We start from the raw sequence: 17,711 nt of genomic DNA on the forward strand, positions 1-17,711 counted from the left end.
TGACTGTTGTTATACTGGAGCTGTATTGATGTGGTGGTAAAGTGTGTGTGTATATTTATGGAGTAGCATTCTGTTATCTTCCAGTTAAATCTCATTCTTTTAGTGGACTTGTATCTCAGAGCTGTGACCTTCACAAGTGTTTCTGCAGTAATATAGTCCCCCTCCCCAACTCTCCCCTTGTACTATCTACTTCCTTCCCTGGTTGCAGCATTCCCAATATTTCCTTGAAGCCATGATACCTGTTGACTATGTTTTCCCCACCTTAGGTAAGACAGGATGGGTGAAAGGAGCTGGAGTAGAAGGAATGCCCTTTCCCCAGCTGGGGTAAGGCTATGGGAAAATCTTTTCTTCTGGAGAGTAGGCCTTCATTATGGAGAAGGATCTCCCATATTTCCTAAAGATTACTTTTCCTCTGCCACGGTCACAGCAGATCTTCCTTCCTTCCTCCCTCCCTCTCTCCCCCTCCCCTGCCCCGGTTGTCTGTTCTATGTGTCTGTTTGCTGCGTCTTCTTTGTCTGCTTCTGTTGTTGTCAGCAGCACGGGAATCTGTGTCTCTTTTTGTTGCATCATTTTGTTGTGTCAGTTCTCCGTGTGTGCGGCACCATTCCTGGGCAGGCTGCATTTTCTTTCGCGCTGGGTGGCTCTCCTTACGGGGCGCACTCCTTGTGCGTGGGGCTCCCCTATGCGAGGGTCACCCCTGCGTGGGACCGCACTCCTTGCGCGCATCAGCACTGCGCATGGGCCAGCTGCACATGGGTCAGGGAGGCCCGGGGTTTGAACCACGGACCTCCCATGTGGTAGGTGGATGCCCTAACCAGTGGGCCAAATCTGCCACCCAGCAGATCTTTCTTTGATCTTTACATTGAGAACCTGGTGGGGTAAAACCAATGAAAGTTTGGGCCTCTCCTCTCCCCCCCAAAGCTCTTGTCCTCAGGAGCTTCTCACTCTTAATATTCCATAGTCAGCCTTCTGTGAGTCATCAAAATTATCATTTAAATGTTCCTATCAGTTTATGGCCCCTTCTACTAAAGCTTCAGTTAAACAGATCTTGGTTGCTGTATCTCTCTGGATATACCTATCTCTCCAGGTTTTGGGGTGGCAGTTTGTTGTTTGACTTCAGTTCAAAGCCATTGATTTTCAGTTTTTCTACCCTTTTCTTGTAAGGATGGGTGTGATGTTTCCAAGACGAAAACAGAAGTTGGGTTATTTTTATTATTGATGCAAGACCAGACCCATGATTTGCAATTTATTTTTGCTTCTCTTGGGATTTGCTTTTCACTTTCTTGATGTTATCATTTACAGCAAAGGCATTTAAATTAAAAAAAAATCATTTTAAATTTTGATGTAGTTCATTTTTACCTTTTTTTCCTTGGGTTGCTTGTGTTTTGGTATCACATCTATGGTAGCATTGCTTAACTAAAGAGCATGAAGATTTACTCTTAGGAATTTTATCATTTTATTTCTTTTATTTAGGTGTATGATCCATTTTGAGATAATATTTGTGTATGCTGTGAGATAGGAGTCCAGGTCCATTCTTTTGCTTGTGGGTGTCCATTTGTCCTAATACCATTTGTTAAAAAGACAGTTCTTTCTTCTTGGAAATCCTTTTATTTTTGGCCTTTCTCTCTTGCCTGTTGAAATATTTTAAAGTATTGGTTTACCATTCTGATACTTGTGTTTTTTGTGCAAATTTGATAAGCATGCCATTTCTCTATTCAGATTCAAACCAATTTTTAACACAATAGGGTGGCATTTTACACAGTTCTGAAAGTATTCCTATGGCCCTTTAAGTCAGGGTTTTATACTTGTAATCAGTGTTGTCTTTATTGTTGCCCCCCACGCCCTGGCCTGTGATGACTCCCTCATCTGGTTGCTTCTTTTTTGTTCATTGTTTTTACCCACAGTCTGTTTGTTTTCTCTTTAGGTGGCTCCAGGAGCCGAACCCAGCAAAGTGGGTGCCCAACCACTTGAGCCACATCTGCTCCCTCTTGTTTTCATTTTTTTGCTTGTTGTCTGCCTGTTGGTTTTATTTGTTGATTTTGCTCCATGTGTGCCCATTGTTTGTTTGTCTTCTTTAGGAGGCACCGGGAACTGAACCTGGGACTTCGCATGTGGAACGTAGACGCTAAACCTCTTGAGCTACATCCGCGTCCTCATTTCTGGAATTTGGATTTGTTGTTACTTCTGCTTGAAGTTCTTTCCATGGCTGACTCATTCTTATTAAACTCAAATGTCACCTGGGCCCATATTGCTTCCCACCTTCTTATCATCTTTCATAGTACTTGTTCTTGTACTGATTTATTTATATTCTTCTCTATTATCTGCCTCTTTCATTAGAAGGTTGGGTCTAGGAAGATAGGGATGAATTGGTTTTACTCATTATTATGTCTGTAGTTTCCAGAATAGTTTCTCACACAAAAAGAATCTATTAAATATGAATTCATGGGTGAATGAAAGCTGATATCTGAAAGAGTCAGCCATATGAAAGTAGGATCCAAGAGCTAAGGCCCTAATGAGGGGAAGCATTTGCTGTGACTAAGAGAGAGGTCAGGTTGGAAGAGTTTGTTGATGTGGGAGGGGTGGTGTGGGTGGGGTGAGGGGTATATGGGGACCTCATAGTTTTTGAATGTAACATTGAAAAGAAAATAAAGAAAAAAATTCTAGTAAAAAAGTATTTAAGGTAAAATAAAAGCCACATTAAATGTAAAAAAGAAAGAAAGAAAGAAAGAGACCAGGGCAAGGGCTTGTAAGACCTGGCAAGGATATTTTATTATTTTAAGTTTAATTTTAAAATTTTTTGAGGTACAGGGGGCTGAACCCGGGACCTTGTATGTGGGGAGCTGACACTCAACTACTGAGCCACATTGGCTCCCCTGAGTTGGTTTTCTCATTTATTTTGCTTGTTTTTTGTTTCCTAGTGTTTCTTGGAGTCACTGGGAACCAAACCTGGGACTTCCTATGTGGCAAGCAGGCAGTCAACAGCTTGAGCCACATCTGCTCCCCTGGTTTTTATTTGAATAGTCTGGAGTTTATTGTAATCCCATTTATTTTCTAATAGATTTCTTGGCACCTCTGTGAAGAATAGACTGGATAGGAGAAGACTGGAGAGGAGTTAAGTCCAGTTGGACTAGAATAGTAGTAGTGATGAAGAAAAGGGGATACTTGTGGGGTTTGTTATGGAGGTGGGGTTGACATGGCTTGCTCTGTGAGGAGTGAGGAAGTAGGGGTGAATCAAGCTTGGCATCTGGTTTCTTGGTAGAATGTGGTGCTTTTTATTGAAATGAGAATTCTAGAGGAGACACAGTTTTGAATGAGGCATGAGAAATTCCATTTTGGTCATAGCTTTTTAAAGATACAGATAAGACTTCCAAGTGGAAATGGCAAGTAGAAAGTTGGAGTCCAAATCAGGAACTTTATAGGAGACATTTGGGCTGGGGTAAAAATTTGAGAGACTCTCAGCATACTGATGGTGTTTAAATCCATGGCAATGAGAGGTATCTCTTAGAGTGTATGGAAAGACATCAGAAAAAGACTCAGTACTTGAACCTGGGGAATTTCTAACATTTAGAAATCATAAAAAAAAGTAACAACCTTATGAGTACTTAGAGAAAGACAGGCCACACAAAGAATATCAGGAATGTGTGGTGTTTTGGCAATTGAGGACATGTGGTACAGCCTGGAAGAGTGAAGACATGGCTCCTAACACATGCTTTATTTTCAGAAACATATAACATGCAATGTGAGAAAAACCTTTAGACGACAAATAAATATGCTTGAAAGATTTCAAAAAGAATGGACATTAATTTAACATGCCCAGCAGAAATAATTGGTGGCTAGCTAATTACACTGGCCTAGGATTATAATTATTCTTCAGTTTGATATTCTTGGAAATTTGAATTTGACAAAGTTGGAAGGAAAACAGTTAATTTTTAAAAGTATAACTTGAAGGTAGAGGTAAACCATTTTTTGCTAAGAGTACGTAGTTTTAGCGTTACCTAATGGCAAAATGTGATATTGTAGCTATATTTATCTGCAACAATGGAAGAAAAATCCTAATTAAAAGAAGAAAAGGTGATGATTTCTAGCGGGGTTTTAGTCATGGGTCAGTTGACTTAACCATATTTGTACAGGGTCCTTTGTTCTTTATTTCAAGCCTTCTTGTCCTATGTCTTTATCATGTTACTCCTTTGATCAGTGATTATTTAACTCTTTTTTGTCTTTTAGTTTTCAGCTCAATTTCCTCAGAGTGTCTCTTCCTACCACCATATATCAAGCTGTCTCTGCACTCCCCTCAGTTATTCTTTATCATATTAAACTGTTTTATTTTCTTCATAGCATTTGTAGCCATTTGAAGCTATCTTATTTGCCTGCTTGCTTGTTTTCTTACCTACAATGTGAGTTCCAGGAGAGCTACTTGTCTGCTTTATCCATTTATGTGATTACAGTGTTGAGTACAGTACCTGTTACATAGTATATGTATTTGGTTAAAATTAGTTGTGTAAATAAATGAACTTCTGGAAATGTAAACAATATTGAGTTTCTGTGGTAAGTAGAAGTCTATCCAGAAAACAGAATTGTACTGTATTTGATTGCTGAAACATTGCTTGCTACATGAGTACAGCATGAACATTTTTTAAAATAAAACAAAATATTTTTTGTATGTCATAAGTGGTAATATGTTTGGAAAAGACACATAGCTTAGGGTGTTAAATTCTGTGTCAAATAGTCAACTTCAGTGACCACCCCACCTTTCCCCATATTTTAAGGTATAGAATTTTACTTTGAGTTTTTGGAAACATTTAGATTTAATGAAGTAATTTCAACAAATGCATTTTTTTTGGTGTGTATGTGAATTTGTAGGTATTTCTAGGAGAGCTACAGAGATATGGGCGGGGTTTGTGTTGTTTTTCAGAGAACAAAATGGTTCTTTTAATCTGTAAATTCTGGTGCAAAGAGTACATTTCCATTATGTTGCTCACTCCAAGGAAGTAGTTTGGAGATAATTAGCCAGCTGGATACTTCTTCATAAGAAAAACTTTTAAAGTTGGGGATTGATTAAGTACTTATTAGTACATGTGTTTTTGTTTTTTTTTCAATAATTCTTTTTTTTTTTTGAATCTCTGTAGTTTTGACCAGGTGGATGTGGGAAGAGAGTTTGCAGAACTGAAATGGAGGTCACAACTTCAATACAGAAGGTTAGTGGGTCATCTGATTCTGTGGCTACACTGAACAGTGAAGAATTTGTTGTGGTTCCTCAGCATGCAGCTGATACTTCTACAAAGGATGATGAAAAACCTCAACTGAAGGTAATTTTTTCTTTTCCACAAGTGATTCTATTTTTAATTATGTTTTCTGAAAATAAATAGTTGAAACTTATCTCAGGAGATGTGTGAAATGCAACGATTTGTCTTAGTAGTAGTACACTAATCTTGAGAATAGCATCAATGTTTGATTTATCCAGAGTCTAATTGTTTGATTTGTAGATTTAAGTGTTTTTTTACTTTTGGTTCTTTACCTTTTAATCTGGAATTTTAGAAAGAAGAATAGAAGGGAAAAAAAAGAGAAGGGACAATAGTTTGGTGAATTAGATTTAATGATGAAGTCTTGGGTAAATTTAATTTATTGGATTAATCTTTGGTCTCTCACTGCTGGAATTTAGAAGTTAACTATATGGCTATATTTTACTTGCGTTTCATTTCATATAGTTTTATGTTTTAAGTCATTTGATGACTTGGCTGGATATATTTTAAGTATATGCCTTATATTTTTAGCAGTTGAATTTTTATTTGACTATGGTCATTTTTTTCTTTCATTTTGTGTTGCCTTTCCTAAGTCAAAGGAAAGGAATCAAGCAAAGCCAGTATATGTGCACAAGAAGTGCATAATCATCCTCTAGAAATAGGAATAGAGAATCTAGTCAAAAGTGCTACATATTATTTAAGACTTGTTTAGTATTAACTATGGCATCAAAGGAGTAGTAATAAAATGTATTGTAAAAGTCAGATTGTTAAATACTCATTTTACATTATGTTGAGAATATTTAGTGTCTTGGTTTGCCATGGGACTCCTGATGCAGAAGTGGGTCAGCTTTTATAATGGGGATTTTATTTATGGTAAAAGCTTACAGTTTTGAGGCCATGAAATGTCCAAATCAAGGCACCAGCAAACATGCCTTTCAGGGTTCTGCCATTGGTGATGCAAGATGGCTGCTGACCTCTCCTGAGGTCTCTGCCTTCCCCTTTAGAATCTACCATCTCCTGGAATTTCGCTGTGAGCAACTAGGCATAAGGCTTGTCCCTTACTGGGCCTCCTCTCTGTTCAGCGGCTCTGCTTTCTTCCGCAATTCAGCTTTGAACTCATCTCCTCTTGAATTCCTCTGTGGGCCCAGTCCCTTGGGGGCTTCTTTCCATGTCTTTGTGCTCCTCTTGTTCCAGACTCTGGGACCCCTCTCATCCACTCGGGGCTTCACTGTTGTTCCGCAATCCTCCCTTTCACTTGGCAGGATCAGTGTAACATGACTGCTTCCTTTTCCTCTGTGTCTTTTTCTCTGTATGACTCCATTTATATCAGACCCAGCAAGATGGTTGAGACCCAAGTTACCTCACCCCTCACTGATGTAGTACAATCAAAAGGATCCGCACCCCCAGGAATGGATTAATTAAAAAACATTATCCTTCTATGTTTTGGATTCATAAAAAGAACTTCAAACTATCTCATATAGTTTTATAATTTTATTCAAATGATTGATGACTTTATTTTCAGATACCTGTATTTTAGTAACATTGTGTTTAATATAAAATGTTAATTTACTTAGGCTTTAATGTCCCACCTGCTTTTAAGAAAAGATGAGTCAACTAAATTTAAGGAAATTAATGATATACTCGAAGTGATGAGTTCAAGCAACTTGTGAGGAAATCAGGAATATTTTTATGATGTAACAAATATTACTTTTTCAAAAATACTCAAAAGGGATACTGTCTATTTAAAGTTATTCCTTTTTGAAAATTTATAAATTAAAGGTTATCTGAATTTTAGGATGTGTTCCTAGAAGTTAAAAAGAAAAGAACAAAAAGGAAATCTTTATAAATAAGATCTTAGATCAGATATAGTTGGAAACTGCCTGAAGTGTTTTATGAAGAATTCTTTGAAAGGAAATAATTCTTTTAAAGGAAGAATCCTTTATATGAATGAAACTAATAATTCTCCTCTAATGTAGTTGGTTTCATGATTCAGGATTTTAACCTATTTATTTCTGTGTGAAATTAGATGCAACTGTGTAAATTCTTGGTACTCATTAATGATAATAAATTTAAATATTTTGATTGTTTTAATTTCTTTTAAAAATGAAATGTTTTAATAAAATCCAAGTTCCAGAACCAAATAGGATTGAAATAGAATTGTCTTGCTTTGTCTATAGATAGCTTCTAATGGTGATGAACAATTGGAGAAAGCCATGGAAGAAATTTTGAGAGATTCTGAAAAAGGGCAAAGCAGTCTTTCTGTTGATCATCAAAGTTCCAGTGAGATTTCAATAGACCATTCATCTGGAGATGTTTCAACCAACCAAACAAATAAGCCATCTCTTCAGTTAATTTTGGACCCGTCAAACACTGGTACTGTATTTAACTCTTAGAAATCATAAGAGAAATAGGATAAAGTGATTAAGAAAATTTTAAGATGAATATTAGAAATCCTGTTAGTTTTTTCCCAAAATCAGGACCACTAGCCTTTCATTTCTTACGGAAAATACCTGCTTTGGTTCTTATGTTTCTGCCTGCATCTTTATCTTTACAATCAATCTTACTATTCTTTGACAACAGGGACTATGTCTAGATCCTCATTTTACCCCCAGTATTTGTCTCATAATAGGTTGTCAATGAGTGCTTATTGTGCAAATGAATGAATTCTTGCAGACCAGAGTATAGTGTAATAGATATATTTCATATAATGTTCCTTTATACTTAGTTTGATTATATTTATTTAATTTTGTAATTGGTAAAAATTCCAAATAAAATAGTGTACCAACTCCATCAGTTTATTTAATATTAAACACATATGTCAAGCTGCTTTGGGTGCAAGAAAAACAAAGAAAAACCCAACTCCGTCTTCAGCTGGTTTAAACATTAGATGGGTGGTTTGATCTGGGTTCTGATGGTTTCTTTGTAAACTACTCAGCTATAATTTTCTCCATGGCAGTTTTATCCTCAGCTAGCTTCCTTCATGGTCACAAGGGAGCTTTTGGCAGCAGTTGGTAGGCAATGCTAGATAATTTGTTCATGCCTGGTGGCCAGATGAGAAGCTCTATTCTTCTACCCACTGAACAAAAGTTCTGAGTTTCACTCTGATTGGACCAAATAAATCATTTTCCTGACAGAGAAATGACATAAAGTGATAGGCCTTGGCCTGACTTATATTCAGACCCTCCGAAGAAATCACTTTGACAAAAAAGATGGGAATTATCCTAGTTAGTTCAGGACATTCAAGATCCATTTCTGAACCTTGGTAGAGAGTAAGTATGGCTAGACTGCATGGTTGCTACACTGTGGGGCCATGATGGAATGCTTGTAGGGAATGTAATCACACTACATGCGATGGCAAAGTTGATTCAGCATTAGAAAAATCTATCTCTAATTTACCACATAAAGAGGTGAAAAGAAGAAAAAAATTTTCATCTCAGTTGATACAGAACAAGCATTAGATGTAAATCAAGGTCTTTTATATATGCACACATGTAAAGATCATAGTAAATGGAGAATTAGAAGGAAACTTACTTAACCAGATAAATAGTATCTCTTAAAATCTTATGTTATATTTTATCCTGAAATTGTAGATCCCTTGCCTTTAATATCAGAAACAGTTAGGACATTATAGCTGTGACCACTACTTTTTGACATTTTAATAGAGAATCCAGCCAATGCAAGATGACAGGAAAAAGAAATGTGAAAAGATTGGAAAGGAGAAAAATTTGTCAAGATTTGCAAAACACTTTAGAAAGTAAATAGACAAGCTATTCAATTTAAAAACTTTTAGCAAGGTTAGCAGCAATAATAGAAAGTAAAGAATCCATTCATAATACTAACAAAAACAATAGATATCAAGAACCAATAATAGAAAATAAAGAATCCATTCATAATACTAACAAAAACAATAGATATCGAGACCCAAACATTTAATGGAAAAAACTATAAAATGTTATTGAAGGAAATGAAAAAAAGACCTGATTATGTGGGGAGAGATACTATATTGATTCATGGAGGGAAATGATGCCATTTATCTCCAAATTAACCTATAACTTGATTGGTAATTCCAAGTTTTCAATTACTTTTATAAACTGATTCTAAAAAATATCTAGACAAGTAGAGATTCACAATTAGTTAAGATAATTTTGAAAAAGAACATCAGATATTAAGTTATATTACAGAGTTATAGTGATTAAACCAATGTGGTCTTGATTGCAATGGAAGTGGGTCACTGGAACAGGCTTTCAGAAACAGACTTATCTATATATGAGAACTGGCTTCATACATCAGTGAGGAAATAATGGATATTCAATAAATGGTATTGGGACAATTGTTTCTATGAATGGAGTAAAAATGAAATCTCTAACTCTATAAACAAAAATTATTCCTAGTGTACCAAATATTTAAATATGTAAAATAAACCTAAAAGAAATACTGAAGGATATTTTTGTTGTTGTCAGGGTAGAAAATACTCTTTAAAACAAGATGTAAAGGCCAAATCATAAAGGAAAAGATAGCTACTTTTCATTACATAAAAATTGAAGTCTTCTAAACAAAAAATTACCATTAATAAGGTTAAATGACAAATGACAGGAGAAGATACTTGCAATTTGCTGGGAGGCCCCAAGACCACTCCCAGGTTTGGTGATTCACTGGAAAGGCTCATAGGTCTCAGCATATAGTTGTACTCACAGCTAGATTTATTGCAAAAGGATACAAAGCAAAATCAGCAAGGGGAAAAATGAGGGGGGTGAAATCTAGAGGAAACCAGGTGCAAGCTTCCAAGAGTCTTCTCCCAGTGAAGTCATAGAGGGCATGTTTCATTCTTTCAGCACTGAGTTGTGACAACATGTGTGAAATGTGGTCTATGAGGGAAGCTTGCCTGAGCCCAGGAGTCCAGGGTTTTTTATCGTGAATTGATCAGATAGACATATAGTGCCTATATGGCCATATTCACTGAAAATCCAGACTCTCAGAAAGAAAGTTGGTGTTTGGAATATGTAGTATTGTTTGTACAAAGAGATTAGTCACAGTGAGCCACTCTTAACCTTTTAGTGAAAGTTTACATTGGTATAGGGAACTTTTTATTAGCCAGGTTCCCAGATGCCAGCCAAGACCCATCCTTGAAATTGGCTTTTCTAAGGATGGGCAGTCTCGACCTGCTATGTTAACTTTTCTCTGTATATATAAAAAATTAGTAGCTAGGATATATAAAGACCCTCTACATATCAATTATAAAACCTCTTCATATCAGTTATGAAAACAAAGTGTCTCATAGAAAAATGGGCAAAAAATATACCTAGGAACTTAATTTATGTAATAGCCAATATAGGTGACCAATATGGAAAATAAGAGATAGTATAGTGATTCTGTGACATAGTTAAAAGGATTTATATACATACACATGCTTAGCATTCAAAATATACACTGTAGGATAAAACAAGATGGAGAAAAATATCTACTAATTAATAACATTGACAAAAATAAAAGCATAAATACTGTGTATTTACAGGTGAATATATGTTTTTGAAAGTATAAAAAATAGACTAGATGATAATGCCAAATTCCTGAAAATTGCCTTGCTGGGGACACAGGGTAGAGGGATATACATTATCAGGGGAAGCTAAGATATATCTTAAACTGAATTTTTTTTAAAATTTAAAAATATAAGATTGGAAACAATCACAAAATATTAACTTCAATTCTTGATTTGAGGGTACATGGGGGATTATGTTATTCATTGTGCTTTACTTTACTTCTGAATTTCTGAAATCCCCACCCTCCCCAAAATACCAAAATGTGCTGGTATTAACATTCATATAATTCTTTTTTAGTTAATATATTTATTGCAAATGAAGAAATACTTTTTTTTTTTTTGAGATTTATTTATTTCTCTCCCCTTTCCCCCCCCCCCCCCACCTGGTTGTCTTTTTTCTTTGTCTATTTGCTGCATCTTCTTTGCTTCTGTTGTCGTCAGCGGCACGGGAATCTGTTTCTTTTTGTTGCATCATCTAGTTGTGTCAGCTCTCCATGTGTGTGTGGCACCATTCCTGGGCAGGCTGCACTTTCTTTCGCGCTGGGCAGCTCTCCTTACGGGGCGCACTTCTTGCGAGTGGGGCTCCACCTACGCGGGGGACACCCCTGTGTGGCAGGGCACTCCTTGCACACATCAGCACTGTGCGTACTGTGCGTAGGCCAGCTCCACACGGGTCAAGGAGGCCCAGGGTTTGAACCGCGGACCTCCCATGTGGTAGACAGATGCCCTAACCACTGGGCCAAGTCCGCCGCCAAGAAATACCTTCTATTTTCTAATGTATCTCTGATGGACTGTTGGGAATAAATTACCCTTTTTCAATGCCGTAAGTTAATATGATTCCTATTTCAGAGTATATTGGGCAGGGACCAGGTATTGTGTACCTTTTTGTATTCATGTTAAATTTTTAAAATGTAGCTTTTCCTGAAGAGCTCAGTGGGTAGGAAGAATTTTCTTTGCTTTATAAGTAAGTTTTTACTATTCTTTTCTTGTTTTTAGTTTTCATTTTTAATGAAGAGACATTCAGCTGTCTTTTCATAGTTGTAATCAATGCAATTTTTACTAACAGAATTGTTGTGGTTGGTTTAAAATGTCAGATAAGCCTCAATTCAGTTCTTAAAACCCTTGCTCTACTTACTTGGTCAGTTCCACACATGCATAGCTTGGTGGTCAACACTTGTGCTAATTCATAGAGAGAATTAGGGGATTGCCTTTTCTAGCTCTTTCCTCCAACACTCTTTGTCGTCTTAGGACCCTTTTTCCTTTTGCCTTCTTCCCTTGGGTAGAAAGATAGATTTCTCAGAATTTTTGATCCTTTGCGCTGTTGTGCAGTCTCATGTGCCTGTAACTGCTTCAGGACAAAGTAGGGAGAGAAGAAAAGAGAAAAAAACAACAGGGCTTTCTTCCTCCATTTTTGGACCACAGATGCCACTCCCCTTGTTTTTTCTGGGCTTTGTGACAGGTTTTCTTTTCAGGTTTTAGGGGCCTTTGGCTGTGTAACTCCATGACTAGGGCTGGCCTTATAGTAGGACTGAGAGGGATAAAAGAGAGTTAAAAATGGAAAAAAACAAGACATGATTTCCCAAACATTCTCTGGTTTTTAGGAACTCCTTTTTCTGGTCCTTTCATCAGAAAGAGGAGATCTCTCACAGTTTTGTTGCCACTATACAGTTGTGTAACTTGGGCAGCTCTTAGGTCAAAGTTGAGAGATAAAGGATGAAAAAAAGTTTAGAAAACTCACCATCTGCTATCATTTACTCTTTTAGACTTCCCAAGTAGTTGCTTTTTATATTCTCTGGGGAAGATAAAATTATAGTGGGCTTATTACTCCATCTTTGCCTGTTCCAGTTTGAGCATCTTAGGTTTTGTTAATTTTGCTTCAGGTGTTTTGAAGCTCTGGTGTTAGGTACATAATCACTTAGAATTGTTACATTTTCTAATATTTTTGAAATACCCACTTTTCCCCATTAATATTCCTTGTTTTGAAGTATAGTTTGTCTGATACTTCACCTTTCTTATAACTAGTGTTTTTGAATGGTATATCTTTTATTTTTTATTACTTTTGACCTATTTGTGTTTTTATGTTGACCAGTTTTGTTTTGTTTTTAAAGAAATTTCATTTTGGAGGTGAGTAGCATGGGAAGCAATTATAGGATCATTCATCAAAAATAGCAGTTGTTTTGAAGAGAAAAATTCCATTGAAACACTTAATATTGTTCATAGAAATGAAGCCAGCAAGCCAGAAGGAGCAAATTAAGGAGCTGGTCTTTTGTTGTTGTTGGCATGAGATATAACATCTTAGCACTATTTTTGCTGAAGAAGTTAGACTGCCTAATAAATTTGGTGCTATAAGGATCTTCATAACTAAGAGAAACTTTTAATTAATTTTAGTTTCATTTAATCATTATTTTTAGGCTAATTGAAACTGTATTTATTATTTTTTCTAATTCTTATTCTGTATCATGTGAACTCCATATTTTTAATTTTTTTATTTCTCCCCCAGCCCCACCCCGCCCAGTTGTCTGCTCTCTCTGTCCGTTTGCTGTGTGTTCTTCTGTGTCCACTTGTATTCTTGTCTGTGACACCTGGAATCTGTGTCGCAGTTTGTTGCATCATCTTGCTGCATCAGCTCTCCGTGTGTGCGGCACCACTCCTGGGCAGGCTGCACTTTTTTTCTTGCTGGGTGGCTCTCCTTACGGGGTGCAGTCCTTGCACATGGGGCTCCCCTATTCGGGGGGCTCCCCTATTCAGGGGACACCCCTGCGTGGCAGGGCACTCCTTGTACGCATCAGCACTGCACATGGGCCAGCTCATCACACGGGTCAGGAGGCCCTGGGTTTGAACCCTTGGACCTCCCATGTGGTAGGTGGACACCCTGTCCGTTGGGCCAAATCCACTTCCCAATATTTTTGATTTTCAAAAATATAAATCTTCGAAAGTTTTTTTCTCTTTCTTTTGAAAAAGTTAAAGCTAAGTAATTTAATATTTTAAGAGAGTTGAAAGTACAAAATGACCAATTCCAAACTCTGAAATAAGATTTAGGATGAACATACAAAGAGACCTAAATTTTGTTTGAAAATTTCATTTCAATTTGGGCAATAAGCAATAATTATACTGTGTAGTTTCCCATTGACTTTTGAGTGTTTTGAATTTTTTTTTTTCCTTCAGAAATTTCTACACTGAGACCATATTCTCCAAGTGGACTACCTGAAGAAGATAGTGTTTTATTTAACAAATTGACTTACTTAGGATGTATGAAGGTTTCTTCCCCACGTAATGAAATGGAAGCTTTACAGGCAATGGCAATTATGAAATCTTCCAGTCAGTACCCCTTTCCTGTTACTCTATATGTGCCAAATGTTCCAGAAGGTTCTGTGAGGTAATCTCTATTTTTTTCCCCCTACCTTTAGATATGTATTAAGGTTTTTGGGTGCTGATTATGATGTTACAGCATAAATCAGGTGTAGGTTGTGAATTTGGTTATGTTCATAAGACAAGGAAACATTATGTTTAAGCTTGGACTGTGTTGCCACTTTATAAGGGACATCTGCAAAATTATACTTAGAATATAACAAGGGGGATAAAAATGTACAAACCTTGTAATTGGTATTTTTATTTTCTGGAGGAGAATAAAAACATGCCTTCAGCTTGTCATTTAACAGTGGATCAAAACTATAATAGGCCCTAGAGTTTAAAGGTATTTGTATCAGACTGGAAAGCAGGAAAATAACTTCTTTTTTCTTATGCTTAATTATGATAATATTAATTTAATTACTTTAAATTTAAATCAGATAATTTTATTCTTCTGGACTCAGTCTTCCAGTGACCTCCAATTAAACTTGTGATTATATTCAGTCTTTACCATGCTTTACAATATCCTACCAGATCTGATCACTGGTGACCTACCACTCCAACTTGAGTCTCTATCCCCTCCTCTTTTCCATTCATGCTTTCCAGCCATACAAATCTCTCTGAGCTTTCTCAAACACATACCAGTGATAATTCCTGTATATTCTCTTTCCTGTGCCTGAATGATCTTTCTCAGGTATTCCAATGGCTTTTCTACTTCTTTCTGGCTTTACTTCAAGAAACATTTTATCAGAGAAGTTGTCTTTGATTACATCTGGACAAAACTGTCCTCCTCTTCCACTTCTGGTCCTTTTTTCCTCCCCATTATAGCACTTTTCATTAATCCTATATTACATAATTATTTAATATGTTCATTGTCTATCTTCCTCACAAAAATATAAGCTCCCTGGGAGTAGGTTCTTTTTTTTCACCTCTGTAGCCTTAGTGCTTTAGACTGTGCCTTTTCTATAATAGGATTTCAGTACTGTATTTGCTGAATAAACAAACAAATGGAACAGGTCTGGAAAATAAGGTGGTTGGTATCCTCAACCAAAAATAGTACCTGAAAGTTGATTTAACCTTCTTCAAACTCTTTCTAATTTGCCTCATTCTCTAAAGTTTAGAATGTGGGAATATGCTAGCTGAGTTCTGAGTACTAAAATAATACCTACATAGATTTACAAAATTTTGGTAAAAGTGGTTTGAGTTTTCAAGGGAAGAGTTTTATGAATATGTTGTTATGTATTATCTCCTGAAAATGCCAAAATGCCTTTTGATGTTACCTGTTTAGTTTCACATTGCCAAACACAATTCGAGAAGACATAACATGTTGTCTTGCCTCTCTATTCTTGGTGGCTGCTCTCCCCACTCTGTCCCCCCAACCCCATTTATCAATTTGAGAGCCTTTTGAGTTTTTAGGTCAGTCTAGGGCTTAGGATTTATATAAAGTACATCAGAAAAGTATTCATTCTCAAATCCCACAACTTTTTTTCCAGCTTTTAAATTCTGTTGAGATTTCTTTGGAACTACCCTAATCTTTTGGGGGGTAAAAGAGGGTTCAGTTGAACAGTGTCCTGGAGCTCGAGTAAACCTGTAGGTGTTGCTCTGAAAAGAAATGTGTGCTCCAGGGGTGGAGCATATTCTGTGCTATTCTGTACTAGCATTCCTTTGCCACACCAGAACAAGACTAGCCTTTTGGGATGGATAACAGATTTTACCAGGCAATGCATACTTATTTTGGAAGTAAATGAGTTGGGTCATAGGAATTATGAAAATAAAATTGTCAAAAGAATTTTGCAATAATATGAATATATACTTTTTTGCATTATTTGTAACGTTTATTTTTGTGACTAAGATAATTAAGTTTATATGTCATATATTGGTATAGTAAAACTGCCTTGTTCCTTGAAAGTTAATATTTTATTTCATTTTGTATCACTGTTCTGCAGAATCATAGACCAATCTAGCAATGTGGAGATAGCATCTTTTCCAATTTATAAAGTCTTATTCTGTGCACGTGGGCATGATGGGACGACAGAAAATGATTGCTTTGGTTTTACAGAGAGTTCCCATGGTTCAGAAGAATTTCAGATACATGTTTTCTCCTGTGAAATTAAAGAGGCAGTAAGTATAAAATATTGTAACAATTTGCTTTAGAGATAAGTTAGAGTAATATTTTTGGACCTTAACCTCACTGTCAAATAAAGTATTATGTATGACTATATACCATATTACATAAATTTGGAGTATATTTCTTAAGATGAAGTTATTATTATTTATAATGGCATAGAACTGCATTTGGTAGCTGAGCCTGATATGTTTGCTTTCTAAAGTGAAATTGTAAGTGGTACACTCTTGTAGCAGATGTAATAGAAATGTAATAGAGAAATACCACTGGATTAACTATTCTCCCATGGTTATAGTTGCTCAGGCTCAGAAAGGATAAATTGTTTTTGTGCCTCTTTTATTATTTTTTCCAAGTTCATTGGTCCACGTAGTATTAAAAAGTGCTTATAACAATCCTGTTTCTCTCCTCGGCCTCACCGTGACATATTGGTAAAAGATACTACACAGAGATTGTTTCATAGATCTCTGTGATTTCCAGTGGTCATTATTTGTTATGCGCATTCACTCAGAGGCTGGCTTTTGCTTTGGAGACCTGACCTACTAAAAATACAAATACTCACATATAGCAAGAATATCAACATGTAGTCCTTTGAAGTTGCCAGTTAAGTTCTTCTTAGCAATTTTAATGGTGGTTTCTTAGACTAGAAAAGTAGTTCATAGTCAAACCACATTTACTTACGAAGGGAGATCAGCTTTTTCTAAATGTATTGCGTATTCTTCAAATTAAAAATAAGTTACACTATTAGAACTTCAGTGCTTGCAACCATTTCTAAGGGATCGATAGGTGAATTTGAATGAGCAAGTGCTTAGGTGTGTTTGACTTTGGGAATATAAATTGTTATCAGAAAATGCTGAAAACAATAGTTATTTTGTTCTTTTTTTTACCATGGAACATGAGTAAACTATTGTATTAATAGGAGTGCTGAGAGTTTATTTATGGCCCCAAAATTGTAGGTTTCTTTGTGTTTGATAGTAATCATGAAGGATATATCAGTTTTTATATCCTGATCATCTATTTGATTTACACTAAAATGAACATGCACAGGCACACCTATAACTTATATTTTAATCATAAAAGTTTTCTGCCAGAACTCACTGCCTTTTGTAAGAAGTTTGAGTTTGAGGTTTTTTAAAAAGTAGGTCTTAATTTATTTCGTTCCAATATTAAAATAAATAAATATGCATATATATGTTATGTATTTATTATATACATGCATACAGTATACACACATACATCTATACTGACTTCTTGGTAAAAATATATGGAGTGAATGAGGACAAGTATGCTAGTGTGCCTGGCATATAGTAGGCGGTGAATATAATATACGTGTGTGCACGCATGCATATGGATGAGGGGGGAGCTAAATCTCATCTTCCAAACTCCACTGCAGAGGTGGGGAAGCAGATAGTAGTGTCCTGGCATTTCGTGTTGGCACCCATCATTTAACACATCCGTGTGATTT

At 36.2% G+C, this 17,711-nt stretch overlaps 1 protein-coding gene across 2 annotated transcripts in view; it reads left to right on the top strand.

Annotated features, from left to right (window-relative positions):
- The window catches only part of RABGAP1L (RAB GTPase activating protein 1 like), an 808,684-nt gene that overhangs the window by 97,629 nt on the left and 693,344 nt on the right, over positions 1 to 17,711 (top strand). For both annotated transcript variants that reach the window (XM_058310154.1, XM_071207578.1), the window contains exons 3-6: positions 5,127 to 5,306; positions 7,418 to 7,613; positions 13,942 to 14,152; positions 16,071 to 16,245. In XM_058310154.1, the coding sequence (XP_058166137.1) occupies positions 5,169 to 5,306; positions 7,418 to 7,613; positions 13,942 to 14,152; positions 16,071 to 16,245 (720 nt within the window). In that variant the 5' untranslated portion in view covers positions 5,127 to 5,168. The remainder of the gene's footprint in view (positions 1 to 5,126; positions 5,307 to 7,417; positions 7,614 to 13,941; positions 14,153 to 16,070; positions 16,246 to 17,711) is intronic.

This window comes from Dasypus novemcinctus, chromosome 13 (genome assembly GCF_030445035.2).
Source record: "Dasypus novemcinctus isolate mDasNov1 chromosome 13, mDasNov1.1.hap2, whole genome shotgun sequence".
Lineage (NCBI taxonomy): Eukaryota > Metazoa > Chordata > Mammalia > Cingulata > Dasypodidae > Dasypus > Dasypus novemcinctus.